The 19,465-nt window shown below is 35.1% G+C and overlaps 2 protein-coding genes across 2 annotated transcripts; one reads left to right on the top strand and one right to left on the bottom strand.

The window, feature by feature from the left end:
• The first annotated feature begins 7,832 nt into the window (after positions 1-7,832).
• Positions 7,833-8,509, top strand: LOC128647754 (putative nuclease HARBI1). The gene is made up of 2 exons (XM_053700479.1): positions 7,833-8,272; positions 8,365-8,509. The coding sequence occupies exons 1-2, from the start codon at positions 7,975-7,977 to the stop codon at positions 8,367-8,369; spliced, it is 303 nt and encodes a 100-aa protein (XP_053556454.1). The 5' UTR covers positions 7,833-7,974; the 3' UTR covers positions 8,370-8,509.
• Positions 8,510-12,833: 4,324 nt separating this feature from the next.
• LOC128646924 (uncharacterized) lies at positions 12,834-14,138 on the bottom strand. Its single transcript, XM_053699734.1, has 3 exons — positions 13,928-14,138; positions 13,788-13,835; positions 12,834-13,312 (listed from the first exon to the last, which is right to left on the bottom strand). The coding sequence occupies exons 1-3, from the start codon at positions 14,058-14,060 to the stop codon at positions 12,834-12,836; spliced, it is 660 nt and encodes a 219-aa protein (XP_053555709.1). The 5' UTR covers positions 14,061-14,138.
• Positions 14,139-19,465: the final 5,327 nt, after the last annotated feature.

The following is a 19,465-nucleotide window of genomic DNA, read 5'->3' as shown; positions in this document are numbered from 1 at the left end:
GCGGTGAGGTTCGGTCGGCAGATTAGGGGTTAATACTTGAAGTTAGGTGTCGGCGATGTTAGGGAGGGCAGATTAGGGGTTAATACTATTTATTATAGGGTTATTGAGGCGGGAGTGAGGCGGATTAGGGGTTAATACATTTATTATAGTAGCGGTGAGGTCCGGTCGGCAGATTAGGGGTTAATAATTGTAGGTAGGTAGAGGCGACGTTGGGGGCGGCAGATTAGGGGTTAATAAATATAATATAGGGGTCGGCGGTGTTAGGGGCAGCAGATTAGGGGTTCATAGGGATAACGTAGGTTGCGGCGGTGTACGGAGCAGCAGATTAGGGGTTAAAAAAATTTAATAGAGTGGCGGCGATGTGGGGGGACCTCGGTTTAGGGGTACATAGGTAGTGTATGGGTGTTAGTGTACTTTAGAACACAGTAGTTAAGAGCTTTATAAACCAGCGTTAGCCCATAAAGCTCTTAACTCCTGACTTTTTTCTGCGGCTGGAGTTTTGTCGTTAGATTTCTAACGCTCACTTCAGCCAAGACTCTAAATACCAGCGTTAGAAAGATCCCATTGAAAAGATAGGATACGCAAATGGCGTAGGGGGATCTGCGGTATTGAAAAGTCACGGCTGCAAAGTGAGCGTTAGACCCTTTCCTGACTGACTCTAAATACCAGCGGTAGCCCAAAACCAGCGTTAGGAGCCTCTAACGCTGGTTTTGACGGCTAACGCCAAACTCTAAATCTAGCCGTATGGCAGCAGTGTTTGTAGCTATTTAAAACATTGCTATAAATAATGTTGCAAACTCTGCTACCAGATGGCTAGATACACGTGCACACTCCTGAGCTCACCTAAGATTACTCTTCAACCCCTTCACACAGTTAGGACGTTGCATGCCGTAATAACAGAGCTGGCTTTTAACGGCGTTTGGGCGGCATGGAACTTCCTACCTTATATGGCTATTGCAGCCGCCTCCTTTTAGCTAATGAAAAATCAGATTGGGTGCTTGACTAGTAGCATAAACAGTACGCGCAATTTCATTTTTCCAGCAAGTGTTTACATCAGAACTTTGTTTCAATCTAAGCACTTGCCCGAGGCATAAAGAGGTTAACAAAGAATACCATGAGCACTAAGCAAATATGATTTAGATGTAAAATGTAAAGTTGCTCTTTTCAATCCATTGCAGTTTAATTTTCACTTAACTGTCCCTTTAATTCTAAGCACAAATGTATTTAAGTGGCAAATTATAATGTATCTTAAATCATTTACACATTCATGCTTTTCAAGTAGTATTAAGAAAACAACAAAAAAAAACTTTACAACATTCAGTTAAGTTTGACACCTGGGAAAAACAATTTAGTTGTAGAAAAAACTAACAAGTTACAGCACACCTACCCCAGCATTCCTGAGAACCCTCAGATCAACATGATCACATCTGTTTGTTTTGTGACAGCAGCTCAGTTCCCTTTCTCTGTGGCCAGCTTATATTACAGTGCTAGCACACTTTACATCAAACTTGTAGTAATGTATGGCGGATAGCACTGTGAGAATGATGTAAAAGGACTTAAAGGGGCAGTGTACTGTAAAATTGTCTCCACTTGTTCCCACTTACCTGCTGAGGGTGTATTAAAAATTGCTTACATATGTATTTATCTTTAGTTTTGTATTTGAAATAGCTGATTTTGCTTGTGGTATCCCCACCTATACTGTAAATTTCAATATGTAAGTATCGGCTATAAAATGTTATGCAAACATAACCAGCAGAGGAAATTATACTCCCAGTGAGGGGTAGGAGAGATAAGTAATAAAATGTTAATTTTCATATGTTCTCTAGGGGCATGATGCTTAATGTATCATTACAATAGTGTGATTGCAATTGAGATTGCAGATAAAATGTTTTGAAGGGATAAAATCACTGTTAGAAAGCAGTCTCACCAAGAGGTGTTTTACTATACTTCACTGTGGGAGGCGAGGGTTTTCTCTGCCACTGGCAGAATGTTAACAGCAGTATTACAACCTGCAGTGAAGGTGTAATGTAAATAATTTCTTTAGACATTATTGAATGACAATATCATTTACAAAACTGAACCTCTTCTGTTGCAATAAAATAGGGAAACTTGTACATGAATTATAAACTTTTATGAGCTGGGGGATTGTGGGTAAATTGTACATGTGTATATGGTATTATATACATTATACTGTAAAATAGTATATTGTTTAAAGGGACATAATACTCATATGCTAAATCACTTGAAAGTGATGCAGCATAACTGTAAAAAGCTGACAGGAAAATATCACCTGAGAATCTCTATGTAAAAAAGAAAGATATTTTACCTCACAATTTCCTCAGCTCAACACTGTAAATGCTGTGTAAAAAGTTGTCTTTCAGTTACTGCCCAGCTGCAGGTTAAAAAAAAGGAATGAACCCTTTTACTGTGATCTCATGAGATTTCACTTAACTCTCATGAGATTTCATAGTAAACTTCCTTAAACTGGATAGGGAAATAACCTGAGTGTGCATGAGGCACGCTACCTTGCCGGTCCCGGGACAGGCATACTGATTTGCTGCCTAAAGGGACATGATACCCAAATATTGAAGCACTTAAAAGTGATGCAGTATAGCTATAAAAAGCTGACTAGAAAATACCACCTGAACATCTCTATGTAAAAAAAGGAAGATATTTTGCCTCAAAATGTCCAAAGTAGTCACATCCCACTGTAAACAGGATGATAGTACCAGGACCTGCAAGGGAGTGTGCATCTGGCATGTGCCGGCACAGTCATGTTATTTTCCTATTCATTTTAAGGAAGTTTACTATGAAATCACATGAAAACATAGTGCATGACCTCAACACTGCTGATGCTGATTGGCTTTTTTTATTTCCAACGTGCAGCTGGACAGCAACTGAAGTATAACTGTTCGCACAGCGCTTACACTGGTGAGCTGAAGAAATAGTGAGGTAAAATATCTTCATTGTTACATAGAGATGCTCAGGTGATATTTTCTTGTCAGCTTTTTACAGTAATGTTGCATCCCTTTCAAGTGATTAAGAATATGAGTAGGAATGAGTAGGAATGCCTGGGCTCTACTGATAATTAGAAAGACATAAAAGTGCAAACATAAAGTGCTCTAATCTTTTACTGCATGTTATTATTGCACTGATACTTGAATACAACTGTTAAAGTCAACTCCAGGGGGTCGATCCGATAAAAATCGTCGCCCGCAAAAGCCGGCGACGCCAATATTTACGCTGGTTTGGTATCACATATACGGCGTAACCTAGAAGTTAATCCCGTATATTTCTGCCGTCGCCCATAGTTTTTTGGGCCATAGGCAGGTATACCAAACCAGCGCAGTTTGGTATCCAATATGCAGCGTAAGGACTATGGAGAAATCTTACTCCATTTTCACCTCGCCACAAAAAGCAGCCGTAAGAAGCCTTACGCTGACTATTGGAGCCCCGTAACTCCCTAAACTAGCTAGAAAATAAACCTAACACCTAACGCATGCGCAATGTCTATCTACCTGTCACCCGCGATCTGCTAAATAAAACCTAACACCTAACGCATGCGCAATGTCTATCTACCTGTCACCCGCGATCTGCTAAATAAAACCTAACACCTAACGCATGCGCAATGTCTATCTACCTGTCAACCGCAATCCCCCCCCCCCCCCGAAATCCCTAATAAAGTTATTAACCCCTAAACCGCCACTCCCGGACCCCGCCGCCATCTACATAAACTAACCCCCTACTGTGAGCCCCTAAAACCGCCGCCATCTACCTTATCTATCCCCTAATCTGACCCCTTACACCGCCGCCACCTATATAAAAATTATTAACCCCTAATCTAATCCCCCTATACCGCCGCCAGCTATATTAATATTATTAACCCCTAATGTAAGCCCCTTACACCGCCGCCATCTCTATTAAAATTATTAACCCCTAATTTAATCTACCTACCCCGTCGCCAGCTATATTATCTATATTAACCCTAAGTATATTATAGTTAATATAGTTATTACATTATATATATTAACTATATTAACCCTAATTATATTAGGGTTAATATAGTTACTATAGTATTTATATTAACTATATTAACTCTATCTAACCCTAACACCCCTAACTAAATTTATATTAAATTAATCTAATTCATATTATAAACTAAAATATTCCTATTTAAATCTAAATACTTACCTATAAAATAAACCCTAAGATAGCTACAATATAATTAATAATTACATTGTAGCTATGTTAGGGTTAATATTTATTTTACAGGTAAATTGTTAATTATTTTAACTAGGTATAATAGCTATTAAATAGTCATTAACTATTTAATATCTACCTACCATAGTTAAAATAATTACCCAATTACCTGTAAAATAAATCCTAACCTAAGTTACAAATACACCTACACTATCAATAAATTAAATAAACTACAAATATCTATCTAAAAATACAATTAAATTAACTAAACTAAATTACAAAAAAAAAACACTAAATTACAAAAAATAAAAAAAAGATTACAAGATTTTTAAGCTAATTACACCTATTCTAAGCCCCCTAATAAAATAATAAAGCCCCCCAAAATAAAAAAAATTCCCTGCCCTATTCTAAATTAAAAAAAGTTCAAAGCTCTTTACCTTACCAGCCCTTAAAAGGGCCTTTTGTGGGGCATGCCCCAAAGAATTCAGCTCTTTTGCATTTAAAAACATATACAATACCCCCCCCCCATTACAACCCACCACCCACATATACCCCTATTCTAAACCCACCCAAACCCCCCTTAAAAAAGCCTAACACTACCCCCCTGAAGATCTCCCTACCTTGTCTTCACCACACCGGGCCGAACTCCTCATCCGATTCGGGCGATGTCTTGCTCCAAGTGGCAAAGAAGAATTCTTCCTCCGGCGATGTCTTCCTCCAAGCGGCAAAGAAGAATTCTTCCTCCCGGCGATGTCTTCCTCCAAGCGGCAGCAAAGTCTTCTTCCTTCAGGCAGCATCTTCCATGAAGCGGCATCTTCAATCTTCTTTCTTCGCTCCGCCACAGCGGAGCATCCATCCCGGCCGACGACTGAACGACGAATGAGGTACCTTTAAATGACGTCATCCAAGATGGCGTCCGCTGAATTCCGATTGGCTGATAGGATTCTATCAGCCAATCGGAATTAAGTTAGAAAAATCTGATTGGCTGATTGAATCAGCCAATCAGATTCAAGTTCAATCCTTCTTCCATGAAGCGGCATCTTCAATCTTCTTTCTTCGCTCCGCCACCACGGAGCATCCATCCCGGCCGACGACTGAACGACGAATGAGGTACCTTTAAATGACGTCATCCAAGATGGCGTCCGCCGAATTCCGATTGGCTGATAGGATTCTATCAGCCAATCGGAATTAAGTTAGAAAAATCTGATTGGCTGATTGAATCAGCCAATCAGATTCAAGTTCAATCCGATTGGCTGATTGGTTCAGCCAATCGGATTGAACTTGAATCTGATTGGCTGATTCAATCAGCCAATCAGATTTTTCTAACTTAATTCCGATTGGCTGATAGAATCCTATCAGCCAATCGGAATTCGGCGGACGCCATCTTGGATGACGTCATTTAAAGGTACCTCATTCGTCGTTCAGTTGTCGGCCGGGATGGATGCTCCGCGGTGGCGGAGCGAAGAAAGAAGATTGAAGATGCCGCTTCATGGAAGATGCTGCCGGAAGGAAGAAGACTTTGCTGCCGCTTGGAGGAAGACGTCGCCGGGAGGAAGAATTCTTCTTTGCCGCTTGGAGGAAGACATCGCCGGAGGAAGAATTCTTCTTTGCCGCTTGGAGCAAGACATCGCCCGGATCGGATGAGGAGTTCGGCCCGGTGTGGTGAAGACAAGGTAGGGAGATCTTCAGGGGGGTAGTGTTAGGCTTTTTTAAGGGGGGGTTTGGGTGGGTTTAGAATAGGGGTATGTGGGTGGTGGGTTGTAATGGGGGGGGGGGGTATTGTATATGTTTTTAAATGCAAAAGAGCTGAATTCTTTGGGGCATGCCCCACAAAAGGCCCTTTTAAGGGCTGGTAAGGTAAAGAGCTTTGAACTTTTTTTAATTTAGAATAGGGCAGGGAATTTTTTTTATTTTGAGGGGCTTTATTATTTTATTAGGGGGCTTAGAATAGGTGTAATTAGCTTAAAAATCTTGTAATCTTTTTTTTATTTTTTGTAATTTAGTGTTTGTTTTTTTTGTAATTTAGTTTAGTTAATTTAATTGTATTTTTAGATAGATATTTGTAGTTTATTTAATTTATTGATAGTGTAGGTGTATTTGTAACTTAGGTTAGGATTTATTTTACAGGTAATTGGGTAATTATTTTAACTAAGTAGATATTAAATAGTTAATAACTATTTAATAGCTATTGGGGGAAATTTATCAAGCATTCAACACTGTATTCTCAATATTATCCGCATCTAAATTCACTTCCGAATTATTAATCTAATTTATGAAACAGTAATTGGTGCTTAGAAACGATATATTTCTAAATCCGTCAATATGTCCGCAGCTCTAACGCCGAGATACGTTCGAACATCTATACGATTATTTTTCTACAGTATTCGATGTAATCTACGCTATTATTCAATTTATCATCCTGTCAACAATTCTATCCGGGCATCGTATTTCCTCACGTATGCGCTTTTCTATACGCATATTCTGTGGTCGCGAAATATATCTTCAAGCAGCATTTATAACGCATATATTAATCAGTTATGGAAATTGTTATTGCAATGTTTCATACTATTTATATGCGTCGAATGGAACGAAGAATAGATGGTCAAGCTGTTCAACAGATAGATAGGCTTCAAAGAAGGCGCAGAAGGATTCCAAGGTTTTTTCGTCCCAGATCAGGACTTGATGCACTTTCTGACATTGACATCATCAGGCGTTTTAGATTGAGTAGAGAATCAATTGAAAGGCTATACAATCAAATATCTGGTCAACTTGAACCCATTACTTTTCGGACACATGCTCTGCCCGGAATGTTGAAGCTGTTGGCTGTTTTACATTTTCTAGCAACTGGTTCCTTTCAATCAGTTACTAGTGTAGTTGTTGGCATGAGCCAGCCTTCTTTTTCACGCCACCTAACTACAGTGATTGATGCTCTTTTGTCAGTTTTCAAACGGTATGTTTTTTTACCAAATACTGCTGAAGAATGGCATTCTGTAAAGCTTAATTTTTTTAGACTTGCTGGAATCCCAAATGTGTTGGGTGCAATTGATTGTACTCATGTCAGAGTAAGGCCACCACATCTAAAAGAAGAAATGTATCGCAACCGCAAGTTTTATCATTCTTTGAACATCCAGATGGTTTGTGATGCTGGTTTGAAAATCATGAGTGTCCGTTCAGGATTTCCAGGATCATGTCATGATTCATATATTCTCAAACAGTCTGCCCTATATAATAAATTTGAGGAAGGACAAATGCCTGAAGGATGGCTACTAGGTATGATTATGAAAATTAAAAACGAAACCTTCTAATGTGCGTTAATATTAACTCACAATATTGTAATTTTTTGTGCAGTGTATAATATCAATAGATTTTAAAATACAGTATATACCCTGTTTTTATTTATTTATTCTGTTTGCTGCAGCACCAAGGTCAATGGATTTTTAGTTCCATACCTTTTTTAAAATACCTATCTATCTATCTATCTATCTCTCTCTCTCTCTCTATATATATATATATATATATATATATATATATATTTATATATTTATATATATATATATATATATATATATATATATATATATAGCGATATAATTAAATTTTTATTAATACCAATATATATGTACAATTTAAAACATAAAAATGGTTGCAAGTAAAAAGTGTATCTGAACACATTTAAATTTGTATAACTCTTTTTATTTTTCAAAAGGAGATGCAGGATATTCCTGTAGGAACTGGCTACTTACTCCTGTAAATATTCCACGCACAAGATCTGAAATGCGGTACAATGATGCACACAAAACAACTCGATGTGTGATTGAGAGGACCTTTGGAATGCTCAAAAGCCGTTTTCGTTGTCTAGATGAATCCGGAGGCACTCTTCAATACGTTCCTGAGAAAGTGGCTGTTATGGTGTTGGTCTGTTGCATGTTGCATAACATCGCTTTGCGACAATCAAACATAGAGGAACTGGAAATAATAACACCAGATGAAGATGGTGTTGAATCTGTTCCTCAAGATGTAGTTGAAGGGGGTACACATGCACGTAACCAGTTGATACAAACTCATTTCGTAGGTGAATAAAATAAAAATTATGTATGATTTATGTATTGATTGTATAATTTTTAGCAATAATTATTTATAAACAATCTCTTCTTATATTCACAGGTTAACTAGAAAATGTTTCTAAGTTCAAGCATGAAAATCTATAATTCAAAAATGAGAAACGTTCTCCACAAAATTATTCACAATTTAGATGATGAGAGTGATGTGTAATTCAAAAATAAATATGTTCTGATTGATACAGTTGAAAAAAAAATTATTTGCATATGTTGTCTTTTCTTCTATTTGTTATTTGTTTAAAAAAATTAAAATAAAATCAAATTTTTTTTTAATTTATTTTTTTTACTAACGACTTACAATATAGTTGTTGAAAATAAGTTGTATCCTTGAACAGTGTGCAATTAAGAAAACAGGTTCTGTGATTCTAAACTTTTTATTATTGTTGAAAACAAGCACTAGCTTTGTATATATTTGCAAGCCAGATACAGCTTTTGGAACCTATAAATTAAGAACAAACCTTGCCTAGACGTATGGCAATGCAATTGGAATAAAATGTAAGCTAGTCAAGTATAAAATGCATAAAACATATCAACCCCCTAGCTATAGTGTTGATGCTACACACTGCAAGAAAACAAACCTTGACAGGAGAGATGTTTTAAAAATTGAAACAGTCGAATTACATTTTATTGCATTCAATAGTAACCTTTTCATAACTATATGAACATCATAATATATTAAAATTTTATCAAAACAAGAAGGCAACATATAAAAACATTTTATTAAAATTTTCTAATAACTAGATAACCATCAATATATAATATAACAATGCAATTTAAATAACTAATAAACTTATTTAAACATATATGAAACTTTCGCTAATAATAAGTTGCAAGAATAACAATTGAAACAGAATTTAATATACATGTATTGAATAACATTCTAATCTAATGAGGATGCAAATTATGTGAACCGAATAAGTTTTAACAAACTATCTGTCTCTTAACACATTTATCATAAAATAATATAAACTCAAACATTGATTTATAAATAAAAAAAGTTTTCCTGAATTTACTCAAATGATTGACATATTACGTCATTTCCTTCAAGATTAGAAACTCGTTAGCAAGATGTCGCAACGTTCTCCGTTCACTGCTGGAGAGCTAATTATTTTAGTTTATGGGATGGAGAAATATTTTCCAAAAAGAATAGGAGGTGTTAGATCTGTCAAACAAGATCAACGCGATTATCTTGTTTATGAGATAATACGCAGGATGTATCGGGTATCGGGAATAAAAAGAACAAGAAGACAGTGCCTTCAACGCTATTCGGACCTACGTAGACGTGAAAAGGAGTACCATACTAGGATTAGAAGTCTCATTAGAGTTTGTAAGTGTTGACTACATACACTATTTCTAATAGATATTGTATTTTGATTCAATTTCTACGTTTAAAACGGTTTAGTTAAATAATGTTATGCGTTTGTTCTGACGCATTATGATAATTTTAAAGATAGATATAAATAAAGTGATAGAACTTTATAGATATAGACAGATATACTATATATAAATAATAATCAATATATAGAACTATAATGAGAGATAAAAAGATAGATCTAAAAATATAAAGAAAAAGAATATAGAAAAATATAGATCTAAAGATAAAGGGATAAATAGTGATAGACTTAATGGTTGTTAATTTAATCAAAGAGAAATAGAAAGAGCTATAGAGATTTGAATTACAAATTGATAGCGATAAACAGAAATAGATATAGAAAACTATACATCTAGAGTTAAAAACACAATGAAAAATTAAGTCCCAGAAAAAAAAGATACAAAGTTATAGATAGAGAATATAGTTTTTAAAGAGTAAACTAAATTAATAAAGAAATACAAAGAAATAGGACAGATTAAGAGAGTTCAATTAATAGAAAAAAGAGAAAGAGAGACACATATAGAAAGTAATAAAATTACTTTGTTCAAAATAATATTTATAATAACAGTGACAGAAATAGAAAGCAATATTGGAAGAGAGAGATAGAGAGAAATATAGTGCGAGGGGGAGAGAGAGAGAAATAAATAGATAAAAATATTTACAATTAGAAATATAAATAATAAGAAATAGGAGAGAAAGTGAGAGATAGAGCTAGCAAAAGAGAGAGATAGAGAGAGAGAAAGAGAGAGGGAGAGAGAGAAATACAAAGATAGATAGAGATAGATATAGATAGATATAGACTTGTAAATGTTGAGATATGAAAAGAAAAATATAGAGAGATACAAAGATAGATATAAATAAACAAAATGATATCAAATAAATGATAAATCTAGAAATATGAAATAGAAAGAATGATAAGAGATAGAGAAAGATAAAAGAGTTCAAGAGATTTATCTTTATATATAAATAGTAAAGTTTAGATAGATATAAATAATATAATTGAAAAATAGATTCAACTCCAAAAAATAATAATTATTATAAATATATATATATATATATATATATATATATATATATATATATATATATATAAATATATATATATATATATATATATTTATATATATATATATAGAGAGAGAGAGAGAGCTCTATCTCATTCTATCTTTTCTTATTAATCTTTGTTCAAAATATTTATTTATTCAGATTTTATTCATTAATGGAAATGTGATTACAGATACCAAAAGAAGAAAGGAAAAGAATAAGAGTGCTCCACGATACCTGAGACCAATAATGGCTTTTACCCCAAACAGTAATGCACAATCTCCTCCACTTCCTATAACTTTAATGGAAAATAATGATCTGAACACAGAAATTCAAGATCCATTAACTACTGATATGGACAATCAATATGAATGTGAAGTAACTTTGACAGCTGAAAATGATCAGGAAAATGTCATTGATGGAATTGGATCTAGTGAATGTGAGTGTCAATCTAATTATACATTTTTTCACTGTATAAAAATAGAGTAAAGATAAGTAATTTTCTTTAGTTGATAAAGATGTTATAAAATCGAAATACATCAAAATGTGTATATCTCTAAATTCTAATTCCATTCATTTTCTTCAATATAAATTAATAATTTTGATTTGTTCTTATTTATCTTCCTTATATTACAGCCGTGCCTGAAAAAAAGCAAGATACAACAACCAAAAATAGTTTTGTAAAAAAACTAAAAAAATTTAAGAAAAAATTATTGAAGATGAACAAGGAGATTGATAAAATGATTTCAATACTAGAAAAATGTTGATTGAAAAAATAATAATTTTACTTTATTATAATTTGTGAATGTTCTATTAATATTCTATGTCAAGACTATTATATATGTCATTTTTATTTTTTAAATATGACTTATTGATGTTCAGTAATTTTGAATATTTTGATAAAAATTAGTGATTAAAACTAATTATTAAAGAAAAAATAAATATTTTGTTTCAACCGTTCTAATCTTTTTTTTTAATAGCGTTCACATATATTTTTTGGCTTAGTAGTTCAAATGTTATAAGTTCTACAACTTGTATTCAAACAACGATTATAATGCATAGTGATCAATATATTAATTTATAATTTTGTTTTATTATTTCAAGACCAACATATATATTATTGATCACATTAGCATATATCTTGAAAATTATATATATATATATATATATATATGTATGTATATATTGTTCTCTCTATATATATATATCTATATACACACACACTGAATAATATTTATATTTATATTAATGAACTAAAAATATCTAAATAAATATATATATATATGTATAGTTACCTAACTATATATATATATATATATATATATATATATATATATATATATATATATATATATTGATCAAAGATCTCTTTTTCTATCTATCTATCTATCTATCTATCTATCTATCAATCTATCTATATATATATATATATATAAAAATTATATATATATATATATTCATCAATATATATATATATATATATATATATATATTTTATATATAAAATAACTCATTGTAATAAGTAATAATTGTAATTGTTATATATATATATATATTTTTTTTTTTTTTTTATCCATGACTCTATCAATCAATACTATTAAAATATTAATAGTTTTGGTTGATTATGTACAAACAAATACAACATATACAAACCTTGCAATCTATGTTTATGTATATAACTCACTCTCTCTCTGTCTCACTATATATATATATATATATATATATATATATATATATATATATATATATATATATATATATATACAATTATAATTTATATATAGACATTGAGAGAGAGATAATTTTGATATATTTATATATATAGACATACATATTTGGATTGTAAATTATATATAATTATATTGAATCTAAATATATATAAATATATATATAGAGAGTGATATAAATATATTTATCTAAAGAAACATATGTATGTATGTATCAATATATATATATATATATATATTATAATTTTTTTTTAAATTATTAGATTTCTATATTTAAATAAATAACTTGTTTATAACAATTTAAATGAGAACAGAATAAACTATATTCAAACATTATTATTATAAAATTTAAATAGCAATGTAAAATTATGGCTATTCTTGAAATTGTGGGTTTGGTGATGATGATGCGGAGAATAAGTTTGATATTGATTCTACGCATTTACTTAAATTTTCAAAACCAGCTCTAAATATCTCATTTCTTTCCCTTTCAATTTCTATTTTTTGCTCCTCTATTCTTATCCTATCCTTTAAAAAATTTCCAAACATCTCAATTACTTTGTTTTGTTCATCCCTAAAATTGCGTGCTATTCCCACCATCTCCTGTAATGCGTCTGTCTCAGGGGCAGCTTCAATTGGATTATTAGCTATATTAGCAGCATTTTCAATTTCAGGTATTGGTGTAGACATTGTAGACTCTGGTTGTTGATGGGACCTTGATTGGGCAGATGTATTTGTCCCTGACAAGGACTCTTCAATTATAGTCATTTGTGAATCTTCTTCTAAAGGGTCTACAGTCCTTAGTATTATTTCCCCACTACTAATATCATCTTGTGTGTTTTCTTCTTCGTTACCTACAAATAAATATAGAAAATAAATATATAGATAAAACATCGAATATATGTATGTAATTTATGTTTTACATATAAATTTGACAATAAAAACATTCTAAAATATTTAAAATTAAAAATATATATATATATATTCATTTTTATTAAAAGATAGCCAATACAGATCTTACTCAATTTTATTTGGAAAAAAAAAAATAATTTTGATTTTCAAATCAATTTCTAAAAATGTAAGATTTGTATTTGATTATCATTTTTTCAAAAAGAAAATTAGTACATCAATAACGATTGTGAATGTTCTCTGCCATTTCAGGAAAATCAATTACTGAAAATAAGATATTTGATATGCAGATTGATTTACCATGGAACATATCTTTTTTCACATTACAAAACATGATACTACATTAAAGTTAAATAAGGACAAAAATATCTTTAAATTTTGCCAACAATAGAATAAATGTACATAAAGCTATATAATTACCTTCTTCTATACCTCCGGATATAATTTGATTGAAGATATTCATGACTTCTGAAAATAAAAAATAACATTTATTTTTTAGGGTTCTTTTAATTTGTTAACAAGAAAAAAAATACAACAATACAATTTAAAAAAAAAAATACCTCTCGAATTTCTGGCATTGTCAACGGGTGTACTGCAGGGAATATCAGGCAATGTATCCGCTGATCCTAAACTATGTGTTGTTATCGAAGATGACGAAAGGGTTCTTTGACAAACATTTTCTGTAGGCCTCATTTGGCTTGTAGAAGCTAATTCCTCAATTGACTCTGTAGCTTGTAGAGAAGACTGGCTAGAAGGTTGTGCTATAATAGTTAAAAAGAATACATATATGTGTTAGAGGGACATTTTACTCAAAAATAATATTTCATGTTTCAGATTGAGAATATAATTTCTGAAAACTTATTTTTTGTTAAATTTTTTATTAATTCTCTTGTGATTCTTATTTTAAAGATAAACCTAGGAGGTTCATAGACTAATTTATAAGGCCTTATTTTCTGTTTTTTAACAATATAGGTTGTTAGCTCATGAGTGTCAAAAGTTATAGACAATTATCTTGGTATATTGATTCGAAAAGGAAAATTGTAATTTTAGAAACAGGACCATTTTTGTTGAAAAAGTAAAATTGTATTTGCTGATTGGACAGAAACAATTAACAATTGCTGTCCATGGTCTGAAAAAAAAATGGTCTGTCGGCTTAGCTTAGAGACCTGCATTTTAAAATCAAGATAGCAAGAGAATGAAGAAAAATGTATAATGTTTGTAAATTATACTTGTTTACAATTACATAGTATATGAATCAGAAAATAAATTTTCTTCTGTTATGTGTGATCAGTCCACGGGTCATCATTACTTCTGGGATATTATCTCCTCCCCTACAGGAAATGCAAGAGGATTCACCCAGCAGAGCTGCACATAGCTCCTCCCCTCCACGTCACTCCCAGTCATTCTCTTGCACCCAGCAACTAGATAGGATGTGTGAGAGGACTATGGTGATTATACTTAGTTTTTATAACTTCAATCAAAAGTTTGTTATTTTACAATAGCACCGGAGCGTGTTATTGCCTCTCTGGCAGAGTTTGAAGAAGAATCTACCAGAGTTTTTACTATGATTTTAACCGGAGTAGTTAAGATCATATTGCTGTTTCTCGGCCATCTGAGGGAGGTAAAAGCTTCAGATCAGGGGACAGCGGGCAGATGAATCTGCATTGAGGTATGTAGCAGTTTTTATTTTCTGAATGGAATTGATGAGAAAATCCTGCCATACCGTTATAATGACATGTATGTATACTCTACACTTCAGTATTCTGGGGATGGTATTTCACCGGAATTACTCTGTTAAAAGTACATTAAACCTTTTAATAGGTATTTATTATGTTAAACGTTTTTGCTGGAATGTAGAATCGTTTGCATTTTCTGAGGTACTGAGTGAATAAATATTTGGGCACTATTTTTCCACTTGGCAGTTGCTTGTTTTAATTGTGACAGTTTCGTTTCTCTCTCACTGCTGTGTGTGAGGGGGAGGGGCCGTTTTTGGCGCTCTTTGCTACGCATCAAAAAATTCCAGTCAGTTACTCTTGTATTTCCTGCATGATCCGGTTCATCTCTAACAGAACTCAGGGGTCTTCAAACTTCTTTGGAGGGAGGTAGATTCTCTCAGCAGAGCTGTGAGACTTATATATTGACTGTGATTAAAAACGTTGCTCTGTAATTTTTTATGTTTCAAATTTAATTATTGTTACTTTACTAATGGGAACAAACCTTTGCTAAAAGTTGTGTTGTTTTTAAGGATTGATGCTATAACTGTCTTTCAGTTCATTATTTCAACTGTCATTTAATCGTTTAGTGCTCTTTGTGGCACAGTACGTTTTTGTTAAATAAGATTGTAACCAAGTTGCAAGTTTATTGCTAGTGTGTTAAACATGTCTGATTCAGAGGAAGATATCTGTGTCATTTGTTCCAATGCCAAGGTGGAGCATCAATAGAAATTTATGTACTAACTGTATTGATGCTACTTTAAATAAAAGCCAATCTGTACAAATTGAACAAATTTCACCAAACAGCGAGGGGAGAGTTATGCCGACTAACTCGCCTCACGTGTCAGTACCTGCATCTCCCGCCCGGGAGGTGCGTGATATTATGGCGCCTAGTACATCTGGGCGGCCATTACAGATAACATTACAAGATATGGCTACTGTTATGACTGAAGTTTTGGCTAAATTACCAGAACTAAGAGGCAAGCGTGATCACTCTGGGGTGAGAACAGAGTGCGCTGATAATACTAGGGCCATGTCTGATACTGCGTCACAGCTTGCAGAACATGAGGACGGAGAGCTTCATTCTGTGGGTGATGGTTCTGATCCAAACAGATTGGATTCAGATATTTCAAATTTTAAATTTAAATTGGAGAACCTCCGTGTATTACTAGGGGAGGTTTTAGCGGCTCTTAATGATTGTAACACTGTTGCAATACCAGAAAAATTGTGTAGGTTGGATAAATACTTTGCGGTACCGGCGAGTACTGACGTTTTTCCTATACCTAAGAGACTAACTGAAATTGTTACTAAGGAGTGGGATAGACCCGGTGTGCCGTTCTCACCCCCTCCAATATTTAGAAAGATGTTTCCAATAGACGCCACCACACGGGACTTATGGCAAACGGTCCCTAAGGTGGAGGGAGCAGTTTCTACTTTAGCTAAGCGTACCACTATCCCGGTGGAGGATAGCTGTGCTTTTTCAGATCCAATGGATAAAAAATTAGAGGGTTACCTTAAGAAAATGTTTGTTCAACAAGGTTTTATATTGCAACCCCTTGCATGCATCGCGCCGATTACGGCTGCGGCAGCATTTTGGATTGAGTCTCTGGAAGAGAACCTTAGTTCAGCTACGCTGGACGACATTACGGACAGGCTTAGAGTCCTTAAACTAGCTAATTCATTCATTTCGGAGGCCGTAGTACATTTAACCAAACTTACGGCTAAGAACTCAGGATTCGCCATTCAGGCACGTAGGGCGCTGTGGCTAAAATCCTGGTCAGCTGATGTAACTTCTAAGTCCAAATTACTTAATATACCTTTCAAGGGGCAAACTTTATTTGGGCCCGGTTTGAAAGAAATTATCGCTGACATTACAGGAGGTAAGGGCCACGCCCTGCCTCAAGACAAAGCCAAAGCTAAGGCTAGACAGTCTAATTTTCGTCCCTTTCGGAATTTCAAAGCAGGAGCAGCATCAACTTCCACTGCACCAAAACAGGAAGGAGCTGTTGCTCGTTACAGACAAGGCTGGAAACCTAACCAGGCCTGGAACAAGGGCAAGCAGGCCAGGAAACCTGCTGCTGCCCCTAAGACAGCATGAACCGAGGGCCCCCGATCCGGGACCGGATCTAGTGGGGGGCAGACTCTCTCTCTTCGCCCAGGCCTGGGCAAGAGATGTTCAGGATCCCTGGGCGCTAGAGATCATATCTCAGGGATACCTTCTAGACTTCAAATTCTCTCCCCCAAGAGGGAGATTTCATCTGTCAAGGTTGTCAACAAACCAGATAAAGAAAGAAGCGTTTCTACGCTGTGTACAAGATCTGTTATTAATGGGAGTGATCCATCCGGTTCCGCGGTCGGAACAAGGACAAGGGTTTTACTCAAACCTGTTTGTGGTTCCCAAAAAAGAGGGAACTTTCAGGCCAATCTTGGATTTAAAGATCCTAAACAAATTCCTAAGAGTTCCATCGTTCAAAATGGAAACTATTCGGACAATCTTACCCATGATCCAAAAGGGTCAGTACATGACCACAGTGGATTTAAAGGATGCTTACCTTCACATACCGATTCACAAAGATCATTACCGGTATCTAAGGTTTGCCTTCTTAGACAGGCATTACCAGTTTGTAGCTCTTCCATTCGGATTGGCTACGGCTCCAAGAATCTTCACAAAGGTTCTGGGTGCCCTTCTGGCGGTACTAAGACCGCGAGGAATTTCGGTAGCTCCGTACCTAGACGACATTCTGATACAAGCTTCAAGCTTTCAAACTGCCAAGTCTCATACAGAGTTAGTTCTGGCATTTCTAAGGTCGCATGGATGGAAAGTGAACGAAAAGAAGAGTTCTCTTTTTCCTCTCACAAGAGTTCCATTCTTGGGGACTCTTATAGATTCTGTAGAAATGAAGATTTATCTGACAGAAGACAGATTAACAAAGCTTCTAAATGCATGCCGTGTCCTTCATTCCATTCAACTCCCGTCAGTAGCTCAATGCATGGAGGTGATCGGCTTAATGGTAGCAGCAATGGACATAGTACCCTTTGCACGTCTACATCTCAGACCGCTGCAATTGTGCATGCTGAGTCAGTGGAATGGGGATTACTCAGACTTGTCCCCTACTCTGAATCTGGATCAAGAGACCAGAAACTCTCTCCTATGGTGGCTTTCTCGGCCACATCTGTCCAGGGGGATGCCATTCAGCAGGCCGGACTGGACAATTGTAACAACAGACGCCAGCCTACTAGGTTGGGGCGCTGTCTGGAATTCTCTGAAGGCTCAGGGACAATGGAATCAGGAGGAAAGTCTCCTGCCAATAAACATTCTGGAATTAAGAGCAGTTCTCCATGCCCTTCTGGCTTGGCCCCAGTTAAAAACTCGGGGGTTCATCAGGTTTCAGTCGGACAACATCACGACTGTAGCTTACATCAACCATCAAGGAGGGACAAGAAGCTCCCTAGCAATGATGGAAGTATCAAAGATAATTCGCTGGGCAGAGTCTCACTCTTGCCACCTGTCAGCAATCCACATCCCGGGAGTGGAGAACTGGGAGGCGGATTTCTTGAGTCGCCAGACTTTTCATCCGGGGGAGTGGGAACTTCATCCGGAGATCTTTGCCCAAATACTTCGACGTTGGGGCAAACCAGAGATAGATCTCATGGCGTCTCGCCAGAACGCCAAACTTCCTCGCTACGGGTCCAGATCCAGGGATCCGGGAGCGGTTCTGATAGATGCCTTGACAGCACCTTGGAACTTCGGGATGGCTTATGTGTTTCCACCCTTCCCGCTGCTTCCTCGATTGATTGCCAAAATCAAACAGGAGAGAGCATCAGTGATTCTAATAGCGCCTGCATGGCCACGCAGGACTTGGTATGCAGATCTAGTGGACATGTCATCCTGTCCGCCTTGGTCTCTACCTCTAAGACAGGACCTTCTGATACAGGGTCCATTCAAACATCAAAATCTAACTTCTCTGAAGCTGACTGCTTGGAAATTGAACGCTTGATTTTATCAAAACGTGGTTTTTCTGAGTCGGTTATTGATACCCTGATACAGGCTAGGAAGCCTGTTACCAGAAGGATTTACCATAAGATATGGCGTAAATACCTATACTGGTGCGAATCCAAAGGTTACTCCTGGAGTAAGGTTAGGATTCCTAGGATATTGTCCTTTCTACAAGAAGGTTTAGAAAAGGGTTTATCGGCTAGCTCATTAAAGGGACAGATCTCAGCTCTGTCCATCTTGTTACACAGGCGTCTGTCAGAAAATCCAGACGTCCAGGCCTTTTGTCAGGCTTTAGCTAGGATCAAGCCTGTGTTTAAAACTGTTGCTCCGCCATGGAGTTTAAACTTAGTTCTTAACGTTTTACAGGGTGTTCCGTTTGAACCCCTTCA

The sequence above is a fragment of the Bombina bombina genome, chromosome 2, assembly GCF_027579735.1.
Source record: "Bombina bombina isolate aBomBom1 chromosome 2, aBomBom1.pri, whole genome shotgun sequence".
In the NCBI taxonomy this organism is placed as follows: domain Eukaryota; kingdom Metazoa; phylum Chordata; class Amphibia; order Anura; family Bombinatoridae; genus Bombina; species Bombina bombina.
The sequence above is the reverse complement of the archived record's forward strand: the minus strand, read 5'-3'. Positions and strand labels throughout refer to the sequence as shown.

Excerpts from the sequence above, each read along its gene's own strand:
- LOC128647754 (XM_053700479.1), top strand. The coding sequence starts at position 7,975 with ATGCGGTACAATGATGCACACAAAACAACTCGATGTGTGATTGAGAGG.
- LOC128646924 (XM_053699734.1), bottom strand. The coding sequence starts at position 14,060 with ATGAGGCCTACAGAAAATGTTTGTCAAAGAACCCTTTCGTCATCTTCG. Across the intron at positions 13,836-13,927 it reads CAATGCCAGAAATTCGAGAG|AAGTCATGAATATCTTCAAT; the intron begins GTATTTTTTTTT and ends TTTTATTTTCAG. Across the intron at positions 13,313-13,787 it reads ATCCGGAGGTATAGAAGAAG|GTAACGAAGAAGAAAACACA; the intron begins GTAATTATATAG and ends ATTTATTTGTAG.